This window comes from Numida meleagris, chromosome Z (genome assembly GCF_002078875.1).
Source record: "Numida meleagris isolate 19003 breed g44 Domestic line chromosome Z, NumMel1.0, whole genome shotgun sequence".
Taxonomy (NCBI): Eukaryota; Metazoa; Chordata; class Aves; order Galliformes; family Numididae; genus Numida; species Numida meleagris.
Window position 1 is genome coordinate 62502198 of NC_034438.1, and position 14331 is coordinate 62516528.

At 36.0% G+C, this 14331-nt stretch overlaps 1 protein-coding gene across 3 annotated transcripts in view; it reads left to right on the forward strand.

The window, feature by feature from the left end:
• TMEM167A (transmembrane protein 167A) overlaps nt 1-14331 on the forward strand; it is a 49335-nt gene that overhangs the window by 10573 nt on the left and 24431 nt on the right. Inside the window, exons 2-4 of one of the 3 annotated variants that reach the window (XM_021381407.1) lie at nt 2338-2447; nt 7671-7705; nt 10596-12610. In XM_021381407.1, the coding sequence (XP_021237082.1) occupies nt 2338-2447; nt 7671-7705; nt 10596-10666 (216 nt within the window). In that variant the 3' untranslated portion in view covers nt 10667-12610. Of the gene's footprint in view, nt 1-2337; nt 2448-7670; nt 7706-10595; nt 12611-14331 lie in introns of those variants that run through there. The other 2 variants (XM_021381405.1, XM_021381406.1) reach the window with 2 other exon arrangements.

Genomic DNA, 14331 nt, shown 5'->3' on the forward strand with positions numbered 1-14331 from the left:
TAAGGATATATATAATTATTTTATATATACAATTAATTATACTTTAAGTCTCAGTATCAGAAGAGCAGTAGATGTTCTCTCTAACATGTGGTTAGTACAAGAGTACAATGGTGAGCCGAAATACTGTGATTTTAATGTTGGTTAATTATGCAGAGAAATGTGATTCTTAGAGCTTCAAATCATTAGAAAGTTGTGAAATGGTAAGAAAGTGCACGTCAATCACCAGAGCTATGCTTCAGGCTGTGGAAATAGGAACTCTGTGCTCTTAACAAATCCTGCCCAGTTCTCTGCCTGAAGAAGGAGACTGCTATGTAATATCCCTTCATAAGTGCTAAGTATTTACACTTAATGAAATACTGCTACTCAGCATTCTGGAGTAAGCCGTAGGAAAAAAATAAAGGTATTTGGACATAAATTTGTCCATAACACAAAATTCCAGAATGAAGATGTCATGGTTTTATGATTTTTGGTTATTGGTATTCCACATCATAACATCATGTAGTGTGTGTACCTGGTTATCAGAAGAGAAGAGCGACTACATTCCGCAGAGAACTTTGTGACCCTGTTACTGTTTTCCGGTCAGAGGGAAAGATAAAAACTCGCAGATCACGAGACCTGGGCTCTTTGCCCATCTCTCATTCCAGCAGCATCTCGATCCCCAGCCGTCTCACCGTTGGTAATAGAGTAAGGCCTACCTTGATTTTGGACACTCTGATTGTATGGGATTTATTAGCTTAAATTGTAATTATATTGTATTATATTGTGTTATTTTGCATTCCGATATCTTATTTAGTAAATTAGTTTGCTTCTCCTCAGATGGTTGCCGCTGTTTTGTTCTTAGGCCCATCTCCCTACCCTTTTTCCCTTTTCCTGGGGCATGGGTCCGTGAGTCCCTCTGCCCCACTAGTCACAGAACCAGGCCGAACCAGTGCATAAACCGCTGACAGAGGAAACAGACAGTGTTTATCTATTTGCTTTTCTTTTTTTTTTTTTGGAGTTCAGAATAAATAGGATCTGAAAATGACAATAGTGGAGCAAAGCAAAAATAAGGCACTTTGCAGTTAATAATTGTCTATTGTTCCACCTGGTGCTGTTAAGTTGACCAAAATGCTTTTTGAAGCATGTTATCTTTAAAATAATTTAAAAAAAAAAAAGGTGCTGGTTCCTGCAGCTGGATTATTTTATATTGTAAAGAGAATCTAAGTCTCAGATTTGGGACTAGTTATTAGAAGCTATAAATTACAAGGACTAGTTGCCAACATATTTCTTCCAACATTTCCAGGGAACATGCTGCAAAATAATAATGTTGCTGGTGTATTCTTTATTGGAATGGTGATGTAGTGCTTGCTTGAAATCAGTGTCAGCAGGCTTTCATTCAGATTTTGTACTTCATTTGGAGATGCAGAAGTCCTTACATGAGCACCTTTTCTCCCTCCGTATGTGTCAATGATAGTTGCTTATAATGACTAAGTAGCATTTTGACCTTGCAAGGCTCAAGCTTACTTTAATTTAAAAAAATACTGATGAGATTAATTTACTCTATTTTACTGATATTTTAAACTTTAGCAAATGACCAGATACTGTAGTGGTGTCTCAAGAACTGCTTCTTACTACCCTTATGCAGATTAATTTCACTATCAGACAACAGATCCTTAGTTCTGTAAGTCAGTTCCATTGTTTATTCAGCATTTTCATCTATAAATGTAATTATAGCCAAGGTATTTTTAAATCTAACATGAAAAAATGATTTCAAAGTAAAATTAATCAGTTGTCTTTTTGTAGTTCAGACGGGCCTAGTTAGGTATGCTTCTACAAATATGTTGAATTTTGGATGTCATCTTCATAGAGAAGTATATTAACAATTGCTCTTTGTATTTATTGTTTTACTCTGTCTTGGCTGCTATTGGTTTAGTTAATTACTCTTTTACATCCACCTTCACCACTGCCATCCCAGTACTCTGTTGATGCAAACTGCAGTTACACTTATTCTTGGCCAAGAGGGAATGTCTGTTTTCTGTAAATCTTAGCCTGCTGCTAGTAGGTTTCCAGAAATTGGTTTGGAACAAGTGTCTGGGAGCAAATCTATAAGGTTACTCTTTTACCTGCTATTCACCTTTCTTGAGATGAACTGGGAAGGAAAAACTCCATTCCTCCACCACTGTGCACAGAATGACAGCTGTTAAAATTGGTTTTTTGTTCACTGGCAACGTAGATTTTGATTCTTTTCTTTTTTCAATGGGCATTATATGGGGAATTGTTTATTTTCTCCAGTTTACAAATTGAGGGAAGTTTTATGCTGTGAAGATGTAATTTTTCTTTTCTGATTTTCTTCCTTAGTCTGCCATCTTCAACTTTCAGAGTCTGCTGACTGTAATCTTGCTCCTCATATGTACCTGTGCCTATATCAGATCCTTGGCTCCCAGCTTACTGGACAAAAATAAAACTGGGTATGTAGTCTAATAATTTTAAAAATTCACAAACTTTGTTTTTCACTACAGTGTTTTATTCTTAGTAACTACTAACGATGGTTGATAACACAAACACTATTTTGCAAAATTTTTTTTTGTCTTTAAAGACAAAAAGCTTTAGGTTGTCTTTAATAAAGATCTTCACTTTATAAGTTCTTACAGTAGAATATTGAAATTACTTAAAATTTTACTGTACGAATTTATTGACTTAGAAAGCCAGCTAATATTGCTCTTTTAGTTATTTTTTTAGACTTGCAACATTTTCCTTAGATGTTACAGAAACAAGAGACAGAAAGAAAACATTTTTCCTACTTTCAGTTGTTGTTGTAAGGATTTATTTATTTTTTATTCTTATGGGTAGGGAATTAAACCTTAACAGCAGAGGCTGGCTTGCTATTCTTTTTTCTCCCTTGTGTCCTTCGGTTGCTGTAATTGTATCTCTCACTTTTATTCCTGAAGCACATTTTCCTGGATGACCACCCTTTTTCTGTTTTGTGTTCCCAGTTCTCCTGGAATGTACTTGATGTGCTGCTGTGAAATAGTTCTGTGCCCTGCTCAGTAGCATGATTTTTGTGGTTGGTAGGAAATGAGACAAATGTGTGCCTCCCTTACGCTTTAAAGCACATTCACGTTTTGGCTTAACAATTTTCTTTGTACTACAAAGGATGTCATGGAGTGTTGGATGCAATTCGCAGTATGCAGACTGTGATTTAAATGCTATGTTTTTCAAGTAATGATTGGGCAATTCTGAGCTAGAATTTTGACTGAGGCTGCCTTAATACTTCAGTCATGCTGTCACTGAGGAGTATTACAAAGGAGATAATATTTATAAAAACAGGAGGTAATTCTAGCTGGTAGTGTTCTAGCTGGGTAGGGAAAAAAGACAAGATTTTGGTCTTCACTTCTTCCATTAGACTGTTTTCTATTAAAATGGTTTTTTTCTGTATATTCGGTTACTTCTACATTTAGTTTTCAGAAAAAGTGTCAAGTTTTAAATAGAACCTTGCTATCAGTAACATCTTCCTTTTTGTCTTTTGAAAACCTTCATTGTGATTAACTTCAGGAATTGCCGTTTGAGCACACAAGTTTTCTTTTAGTAATGTGAACTATGTAGAGTACAATAGATTTTTTTGGTTGCGCGTTCTGGCATGAAAATGTTTGTGTCCTTTCTTAAGAGATCAAGCAGTTACCATTGATGTGAGAAATTTCTTTTGATAATAGTAAAGATGGAAATAAGGGATGACTACGTGAAGGACTGTTCTTTTGTTGTTGTGGATTTTTTTGAGTGTCGCCTAATGGAAGATAACACAGTAGTCAATGAGGTATACACAGTAAGAAGTAAGCATATTTAATTTACTGATCAAGATTTTAGTGCTGTTCTTGGCACGGATTATTTCCTTTAATCTGGGGTTGCTCTGTTTATTTTTGAGGTATATCTATCTCAAGTACAATAGAAGTCTCTTCATAAAATGTTTTCAAAGGGTGCTGACACAGTGAAGGAGTTAAGTGTTTGACCTGTAGGCTTGTATTTATATAGGTGTTGGACATACTATTTTATTTTTGTTTTATATGTATGTGTATGTAGGCTACTTTGTATGGAAGAATAAAATATTGGCCTGGAAGCAATGAAATTTGTGTCTTGAATGGTAGATGTTTACATGGAGCTCATGTACTGTTAAACCCCTGTCCCTCTTCAGTAACATATTCCATGCTCAAATGGAAATGTCTAGACATACTGGATAAAATAAATTCTACTGATATTTCATTTTACCACAGAGATGATCTTACCTCACTATTCCTGAACCGAATTAGTAGCATGAAAAAGTAGCAATAAAATATTAATGCAACAAAGAAGAAAAATGTTAGTAGTTACCAGCTGTATTTCTGACTGAGTGATAAACTTACTGAAGATGGAAATCTGTTGATAATAATTAATGATAGTAAGTAAAGAGGCATGTTTCTGTTGGTTGAGAGACAACACTGCAAAGTGACGTCGCCCTTTCTCATAACACTGTATTTCATCCCAATGATTTCTGCCAAAATGTGTATTTTCCTACCAAGTCAAACAATTTTAAACCTTCATATTCCCTGAAGTATCATGAGTGTTTCCATGTGCTTTGTCAGGAGCAATAGCTTTTAAGATTGGGAAAGCAACTGGAGATTTACTATTTCATACTAAGTAGAAAAGAATGTGTACCACAACATAATTCTCTCCTCTCTACTAACCAGAAAGATGTGTTAGCGTATGTGCAGTGGAGATTGCCTTTGACTTGCTATAAGCATTGCATTGGGTATATCTCATATTCCTTCCTGCAGTCGCAGGGGGATTGTCCTGGTAAACACATGGTAGGAGCATTTAACAGTATTCTGAGTTTAGCAGCCAAAGACTGAAGCCCCCTAAATCTTTCCTGTCTTGCTGGATTCCATTTCTTTGAATTTTTTGGTGAATTTTTCTTTAGATAGCCAACACCACCTACATGATTGTTGCTTTTAATGTTAACAGTGAAATCAAGCAACATGCAGCAACTTATGCATACATTTGATGTGTTGCTTCTAGAAAATTACAGGCTTGCAAGCCAGACTGACACCTGCATTAAAACAAGGATGTGGATGAACATAAAGACAAGAATAAGGAGCAACACAATTACTTTGAATAATTGCTTAAGGAGGAATTATTTTGGAACAGATTCATTCAGGGAAGCATCATTTCTGTAATAATCAAACAGGCTGTGACTTGAAAAGGTACTTGTGGGCCTGAGATGAGCAGTAAGGTACGAATATAGGAGAACAGAGGCTTTTCTGCTGCAGTGAGCTCCCCAGTATATCCAGAGATGGTGATTTTGAAGCTCCACATCTCAATTTGCTACTACTCAGCAGTAAAGTATGTGGACAAACGAATCTACTGAGCTGTTCTGATAGGAGCACAAGCATCTCAAAAAGGTGCTGTTGTTGTCTTTTAGAAGGTTTGTCAGACCTCTTGTCCATGGTGAATTTAAATTCATGAAGTGTTAACTGCATTAAGGGCATATGATGAAACCTTTATTCTGTTTTGTACCATCCTCACTAGAAGAGAAAATTCTTATCTCCACCAGCAAGGAATTTTTGTAAAGCTAGGAACAATGCACAATACTTCACTTTGAACTTTACTTTGTTACAAATGGTCAGAAACCCCTGAGAAGGTAAAGAAAAACGCCTGCTGAGACTGTGACAAACTACAGATTTGTAGACTGCCTGAAAGAGAGAACAATCTTTTTTCCTGGGTTAAATTCTGTAAGTGTGCATAAGAAGAGAACAGTAGTGTTTTGTTTCATCAAGTTCTTGGGCATGCTTGTGAGAGATGGGAACTTGAGGTATTGGGCTGTGGAAGACTTTGCAATGGTTTTACTGCATGCAGTCTGCAAATTTTTAAAACTGTTATTCTCTGTAAATTATAGTCTTGAGTGCCATGCACATGGGACTCTGTGGCTATATATCTTGCTCTGGTAGATTTACAGATTAATGCCTTTTTACTTCTAAAACTGTATCTGTATCTTCATGTTATTTTACTGTATGACCCCTTAACCTAAAAAAGGTGTGATGGTCTACATGCAGAAATTATCACTTCTGTTTGTGGAATTGTATAAAAGCTTTGGCTGTAGAGAATTACATTTGGCTTGAAGCAAGAAAGATGCAAATGTATTTAGTGTTGTTAGTATGAAACTGGTCAACAAGAGTTACAATGGCCAAAAAGCATTTCATTTTCTCTTCAAAATTATCAATCGTTTGTAGCCTCTTGGAACTCTTGCTTCTGACTTACCAACAACAAACAGAGAGGAAAGGCTGCTGAATGTAAAGAGAGATACCAAAATAAACAAAGGCATAAATATGAAGTAACAGAAATTCTTTTAAAAAAAAAAAAAGTGAGATGTTGACTGTGCAGTATGCATGAGCAAGTGGTCCAAACCTACCTCTCTGCATTTATACATGGAAAAAATACACAATTACCAAAGCCTAGGAACAGCAGATAACCAGACCAGGGTGGGGATAGGTTCAAAGCATTGTGGAGAAACACCTGGAGAAATGCCATCACAGCAGGTAGTAGATGAAGACTCACAAATAATTTAGACTAAGGTTTTTGTTAATAAACATGTCATGGGAAGGAAGAGAAAAACCTCGGGGGTTTTTTAGTTCATAAATCTGTGTGTAGTCAATATAGTCAAATCCAGATGTTTTTACTGTATTGCAGCCATTTACACTATGAAGCAAACCTAAAACCTAAAGTTTTCAATAAAGCTCTGATCAATATTTAAATAAATAACTGAGAGTTAACTGCCCTTCTAATTCAAGATGCTTTCATATTTCTGTTCTTCTTCTTCCCCAAATTTTAAAGCATACTCAACCACTTTTCTTGTTTCTCATGAGCAATCAATATGAAATCAGTTTAGTTATGCGGAGAAATTACGAATATGTGGCCTACTTGCTTGTACTTTGTTTTTGATTTAGTCTGTATAGTTGAAACCTGTTTTCCTCCTTTTATTAATTCCACTTGTGATCATTAATACTCTCAGTGGGCAAGATTAGAGAGATTTTACCTAGGTAAACCTTTATAAAACACTAAAAACAAACCTGAATAATTGTTTTGTTGTCTATTTCAATGCTGTATGCTGTAATATCAAATTATGCCTACAAGTATGCTCCGATGGAAAGCACATTTTCATGTGCTATTGCTAAGGGAAATATAAGAGATGCTACAAAGCATTACATTTAAATTGCTCTGATGTATATCTCTTATACCTGCAGAAAAACATAAATAATAAAAAAAAATCTGCATAAGTTGACATGAAGGCCTTTTGTCATTTTATACTTTGTGTTTCTAGTTCTGTTTTGGATTTTGTCTTTTTTTTTGGTGAGGTTTTTTAATGAGATTTTCTGTCAGGCCTGCTTTTATGTAGAATGTGGTATTATGTAAATTAAATTCAAAGTACAGACTGTAAATGCACCTCTTCTTGAATGTAAAAGCCTTGCAAGACTTAGAACTTTCCTGTTTGTTTAGTTTATAGCTTGGACCTCATACAGGTATCTGGTGTTTCCTGAAGCTGAGAATTAAGTTAAAAATCTGTTTATTTGGACTGTTGTAGTGTGGAAGGAAGAAGATCAGCTGACTGAGATTTTTCTTAAATGAATTAAACTCCAGAGCCTAATGAATTTCTTTTGTCTTTGCAGACTATTGGGAATATTCTGGAAATGCGCCAGGATTGGTAACTTTTTTCTTTGAAGTCTTTTTTATAAAATGTTTTTCCTGTTGTGTGCATTATTTGTTAGCATAGTGTTTCCAGGTAGCAATGGAAACCACACTTACACATAATCTTTAAAAACATAAGCTGTACCTCCATTAAATACAATGAGAATTGGCTAGGGGAGGAGCTATGACTATCTTACTTAGCTCACTGGAAACCTGAATTTTTCTAATGCTAATTCACATCTAAGTTGTTAAGTTTCAAAAACCTTTTGCATGTTTTACTGCACAAAATCACTCAAAGCATACTTCTTATAACTTAAATCAGTGATTCCTTACAAAGTAGTTCCTATTTGAAAATTTAATGCAGTACTGACAAAAAACAGATATTTATCTTAGAGTAATAAAACAATATGGAATTCATAATCTGCTGAGGTTCTGTTTAATCACAGATGTTTTTTCTCTTCTCGTTAGTTTCTCTGTACTTCTGAATTACTCAAAGCTGTTTGTATCAAGTGGAATTTATGTGGAGGCTGATCAGCTGTATCTGATTTTAGGCATTTTCCCAACATTTATGTTTGTATGCTTTTTTGTCGTAATTCTGAATTTATTTTTGAATTGAAAAGGGAACGTGCAACAGAATTCCAGACTTAAATCTTGAATATATGTCAATGCTATGAAAAAATTAAAATCCATCATTAAAAACTGTTTTGAAAATTGCATTGTTAATGTAGAGCAGAAGCATTGGACGTGTAATTCTAGATGTTGCTACTTGTCATTGAAAATGTATGGTTCCCTTTTCTTCATTCTCAGCCTTTTAAAGGGACACGACATGCGTTTTTCAGCACGTCAAAATGCACTGATGCAAAAAACATTCATTTGTGAAGACCTGCTATTAAAATGATTGCAGGTGTTGTCCTATTTAGATAATAGACATAGCTGAACCAGTTTTAATATTGTAGTTAAAAGATACTGGCAATTTGGCAGCTGTTAGAAATGGATTCTGAGCTGCACTAGCAAAAATAAATCTAAATTTCAGCTGCATTAGGGTTTGCTCAAGGTTGAAAAGCACGCTTCACTTTACCATCTTCTTTCTATTTAATTAAGCACAAGCATATTTTTTTCTGTTAGCTGTGCACAGCAAATAGTTTAAAAAGCCATTTAAAAGAGTATGCAAGAGCTTTTATGAGGTCCCTGTCAACTTGATGAAGTTAAGAACTGCTGTTCATCTGAAAGTCTTCCTCTCTCATAATGTAGCGACTTTAGTTAGTTCTACATTTCCTGCATCCAAGGCAATGCATGCACCAACACTGAGCTGCTTTCTTCTCTCTCCTGCATGTAAAACCAGGTTCTTTTCAGTCTACATCTGGAATGATCTATTCCGACTTTCTTTCAAACTGAGAAATGAGGTAGCATCTTAACATTCCTCCTATGTGTTTCCTTACATAACACTGTCATGCCCTCAGTAATGGGAAATGGTTTTTGAAGGGAATTGCCACCATTTTATTTGGGTTAGTCACTAAAAGAGAAATGGAGAAAAGTGTAGGCTTTTAAAAATGAAAATACCTACTGGCTCCTTCTACATATAACTTGCCCAGAATGTTTAAACAACCTTTGCAGAATGTGCATAGGATTTTAATAGTCAGCAAGTGGTTACATATTTACAAAGTTGTGCAAAATGATGTTCAATCCTGCCACATAGTGATCTCTTTTTTTAAAGAAAATTAGGAGCAGGAAAGTATAACACTTATGAAAATAGTAGTAGTCTAAACTGTAGGAGTTGGACTTCCTCAAAAATTTATTTTAAACAGATGTGAAACTGCAGACATAATTCATTCATTTATTTGAAACTTAAATGTATGCCAGATCATTCCAACATCTTGTAATGTCACTGTGGCAGTCACCCCTGCTTATGGGAGCTGTCATTCCAAGTATCTTATTTTTGTTTCCTATGGAAATACTGCTGTCTTTGAGGATCCTACTAGTGAAGGAGCCTCTTTTCCTGAGGATTATACCTTAATGCTGGACTTGTTCTCTTCCTTTATTATTTCTCTGAAAACAGTATCTTAGAAAGTATAGTTTGTAGTAAGACTTCATGCAGTATGAAGAAATAGAACTTTGTTTAAGCAAACAGCTCCAACTCTGTCTTCATGCTTCTAAACGCATTAAATCTGGAATCTTCTCTTGTTAGAGCCATGGCGATGTTAACACTTCTGACAGTTTTGTAGGCTGGAAGAGGCATCCAGTGTAGGAGGCCCTCTCTGTTCTCGAGAGGAAGGTTAGTAAATTCCTACAGAATATGGTTAAGCAGAAGGGCAAAAATGATTTCCTCTCTGAATGGAGGAAGCATCCATGTAAATCATTAGCAGTCTAGTGAATGCATTCCCATGACTAAGATTTTTTTTTTTGTATACAACTTGTTTGGTGAGCAAGAGATACTAACATAGGTATAGGTGAAAATAGGTGTTGATTGTCTTTTGCTACTGAACATAAATCTTTTAAAGGAGTACAATTAACTTTTGTCCATAGTCTGCCATGGAAAGCTACAATGCTAATTTGAAAGTGTCAGAAATAGAGGTCTCAGTGCAACTTGTTAATCTATTGATGACTTTTACTGCTCTGAAAGATGGTTTATAGGAACATAGAGGTCCTTGCACTGAACTTTGCTTAAAGAAGACAGCTCCAATTCTCTTTTTATATACAGCAACATGTACTGTCCTGCATCTTAGCTTTCTCACTCCCGTTCATGTTCTTCCCTGGTACCCAGCTGTGGCTGTAACAGCGTTTCTCCAACCAAAAGCGTTGAATGTTACTTTGCACATGAAATGTGATAATTGTCATGTCAGGCTAGGAGCAGCCCAGATCTATGTAGTTATGCCTGAGTTGTATTTTTTTAATCCCTCTGCCCCCAGGTGAACGAAAGAGCCCCTACGTAGCTGTGTGCTGTGTGGTGATGGCCTTCAGCATTCTGTTTGTACAATAGTAACTGGAGGTTGTCCCCTACACCCTGCTACCAAACAGCAAAGCATGGAAGAGCTTCCAGCACGAAAAAATTGAGAAGCATCATCAACTCTCCTCCCACACATTGGATAGCTGGTCTCTTGGTGATCATAATGTAACTAACTCCAGTATGATACATAGATAATAACGTCATGTCCGTATTGACACTGCTGATGTAACTGTTAAAAAATGTCTGTTGTGTTTCTGAGTTCCACAAGAATATATTTTGTACCATGAAGTTGAAAAGGCTTTTAATGTTTTTGTTTGAGAGACCTGTTTAATTAAATTTAACAATTAAACATCTGGCAATAGAACCACTCTTATGAGAATGAAGAACATTGTAGGCTATGTTTACTGAGTGTTTTCAGTTCTTAATGTCTGAACAATTCCTGTGGTATTGTGATAGATACGATCACATGCTTAAAATAGATCTCTTAAATGTTTAAATCACATTCAGTGTTCATTTTCTAATCTTGTAGTTTCTTAATCTATCAATATTTTTGTTGTTAAGATAAAATATAAATAAGGATGGGGATCATTAATAGTGGTGATGTCTAACTATCTGCTGAGAACACACAAATGTGGGATTTGAAAACCAGGACTACTCTGTAAAAAAAAAAAATATATATATATACGTATATATATATATATCTTTAGAGATTGAGCTCACAGGAAAATAATTCCCTTTTTATTTTTTTTTTCAGAAAGATTCTAGTGGCTCTACTGCTGTTGTTGAAGCATTTAATACAATGTTGTTAAATCAATTGAGGGAATAGTTAGCTTCTCAGTAGTCCAGAGATAGGAAAGTTGTATGTCCCAGTGTTCTAAACGTTTAAAAAAAGAAAAAAGAAAAAAAAGAAATTACACTCACTATTAGTAAAAATTAGATAAACCTCATTATTATTTGCCATTAGTGTTCATTCTAGTTTTTCAAACTTCTAGAAATCTAGTAACTTATTTCAATAGTGTCAATGAAGTGTATTTATACCAGACAGCTATATTACTTCATAATGACTGCATTTGAGAGAGTTATCTGTCAGCAGTATTTTGGGTTGTTCTGAAAACATACGTGATCAGAATGAGCTTAGCCAGCAATAAAACAATCTGAACGGTATGTACCTGTTGTCATTCTTATTGAAACTCTTGCTTCATAGATTGAAATCACCCTGGACTAGGAAAGGAAGTGATTGTTAGTGATTAGCTTTGTATTATCCCATGTATACCTGCATATCTAAATCATCATCACAAATACTTAGTTGTTCAAAGCTGTTTTCTAATCAGCAGACAGGAAAAGTAGCTTTTTCCAATTTAGGGCAAATAAAAAGCATTGGCTGTAAAACCTGCAGGGTCAGAGGAGTACAGAGCTGTGTGATGTTGATGACCATGGTGTCACATGGTCATCACAACATACAGGCCTTAAACCAGGCAGGAGGTCTATGGAACAGTCAAGTCCATTTGTTTAAATGTGGGTACTGCTCCAAACATGGCATTAAAGCACCAACGGAACTCATTTCTGTGTATTGAAAGTGCCATTCCTAGACTGGGGGTGAGGGAAGCTCCTAAGGAGACTTGGGTTTTGACTCCGGTATGTACATGTTCAAAATATGCTACGGATCACTTGGTAACTTTTATATTAAGTGAGTGTATTCTGGTTTTTAACATTTGTTGGACTTTATGATAAATAATGGTGTTTGTAGAGTACACATCTCCAGTGCATCTGTCAAAAGCTGTCCGAGTTGTCAGATTAATTCTTAATAACATCTGTGTTTACCTGTGTTTAGAAATACTATTGAAGCAACCCTGGTAATTTTTTTAAGCCTTGAGAATCCAAAAAGCATTGACAGAGCACTGTATTGCTAAAGCCTATTCTTGTTCGTTGCGTTTTTGTTGAAGAAGTTCAAATAAATAGGCCTCTTCATGTTTGTCACTTTTAGTCCAGTCCTTAGAATTATTTGTTTACAGCAGTTTCTCATTTTGTCCTAAATATAGACGGCTAATGGGTAAACCTTTGAATATTTTTTCTACTGATCCTTTTATGATGTTTACAGGATATTCCTGGCTTACTAGAAGCATAGTTGCTCAGCAGTGCTACTTCAGCAGCTAAGTAAAGAATGCATTCCTCAGCAGCTGCTAGCAGTGCCTGAGTTCAGAAGTAGGTTGTATGCAAGCTTTAGAAAAGATCGTAGGCAGAGATAAGTGTTGTCTGTGATGGCGCTACTCAACATATGCCTCCAGTAAAAGCATCTGAAAACAGGATTTTTAAACTCTGACAAATGTCAGTTGTTTTGAAATGTCTGCCTTAGGCAGGTGTTCACCTCAGGAAGACTTCTTTGTATTTCAAAGTTTTGGGTTTGGAGAGATTGATGCCTCTTCTCTCTCACTGTCTAAGATATGAAGAAAATACAGTTTTTCCCATGTTAGAATCTTAAAGCTATTTCATGTTCTCTGCTCTTTTTCTCATGCAAATTATTGACTCTTGGTGAAGGTTTAACTGTTATGAGAAGGAAGAAGAGAGCATAACATTGTGTGCACACTTGATATAATTTTACAAATTATTCTTAAACGTTGAGTCTGGACTATGTCATTTTCAAAGAACAGTAAATAAGTTGCGATGGAGCTCTGTCACTAGAGGTGTCAAGGAAAATAGTTTTCCTGAATTTTGCTCTGACTCCTAAACCAAGTGGAGAAGGAAGTGCTTATTACCAAATTAGGTAGGTGCTAAAGCTATAATGACAAATAGGCATACTGTAGCATTTTATATTAAGTTGAAGCAGCTGATAGTACCTATCAAGGTAATTGAGAAGACAGTAGCAGAATTTCCTGGCTGACATACAGGAGTTTACAGCCCCATCAGGTCTGGGGAGACCATATCCTAATTAGAGTGATTTCAGCTTATAGTTGTGCCTGCTGCTGTAGAAGAGTACTCATTGTTTTACCTACACATGGATCAGCTAGCAACCTTCTCTATCTCTGCTTGTTGCGTACTTTCAGTGAAAGGTGAGGGTAGTGTAGGCTGTTTTACATGCAGTTTAGGGGAATGTCCCATCTGTTTTTCTAGAGTAGTTAGCAAAGTAGAAGATAAACAGTTTCCAAGTTGGAGTGTTCGTCTTGAGAAGTGAGTAATGAAGGTGTGGGCAGGGTGAGAACGGAGGTGAGAATGGCTGCAGCGGAAGGTACCCCCCGCATTCTGGATAAGTAGGAAGGTCCCAAACTGAGTGATATTACTAGATACAGATTGCTTTTAGAAACCACTAATTTATGCATTCAGCTGGATAAAAAGGGTAAGATGCTGCAATTATTTATTTTTCTTCCAGTGGCTGAAGTTACTAAACTAGGATTGTGCTGCCCCTGCATTTAACACTATCAAGCAGAATACAGGAGCATAAAAGGACACTTCTGGTAAGAGAGCAAGCATTTGGTCAACATAATGCAACTTGGAAAATACCAGCTGTTCTTCCTTCAAAGCATGGATCCTATATCTTGTCTTTGGCATATGACCAGGGCTCTTAGAATGCAGCATTTTGTGTTTGTGATTGAAGCTCATATCGACATACCTGAGCCATCCTGTGTTTGTACAGAATTGCAGGCAAGATTAGGAATCCATCTGCAAACCCTTCTCAGGCACCACCTCTGAACTGAGCTGCCTAC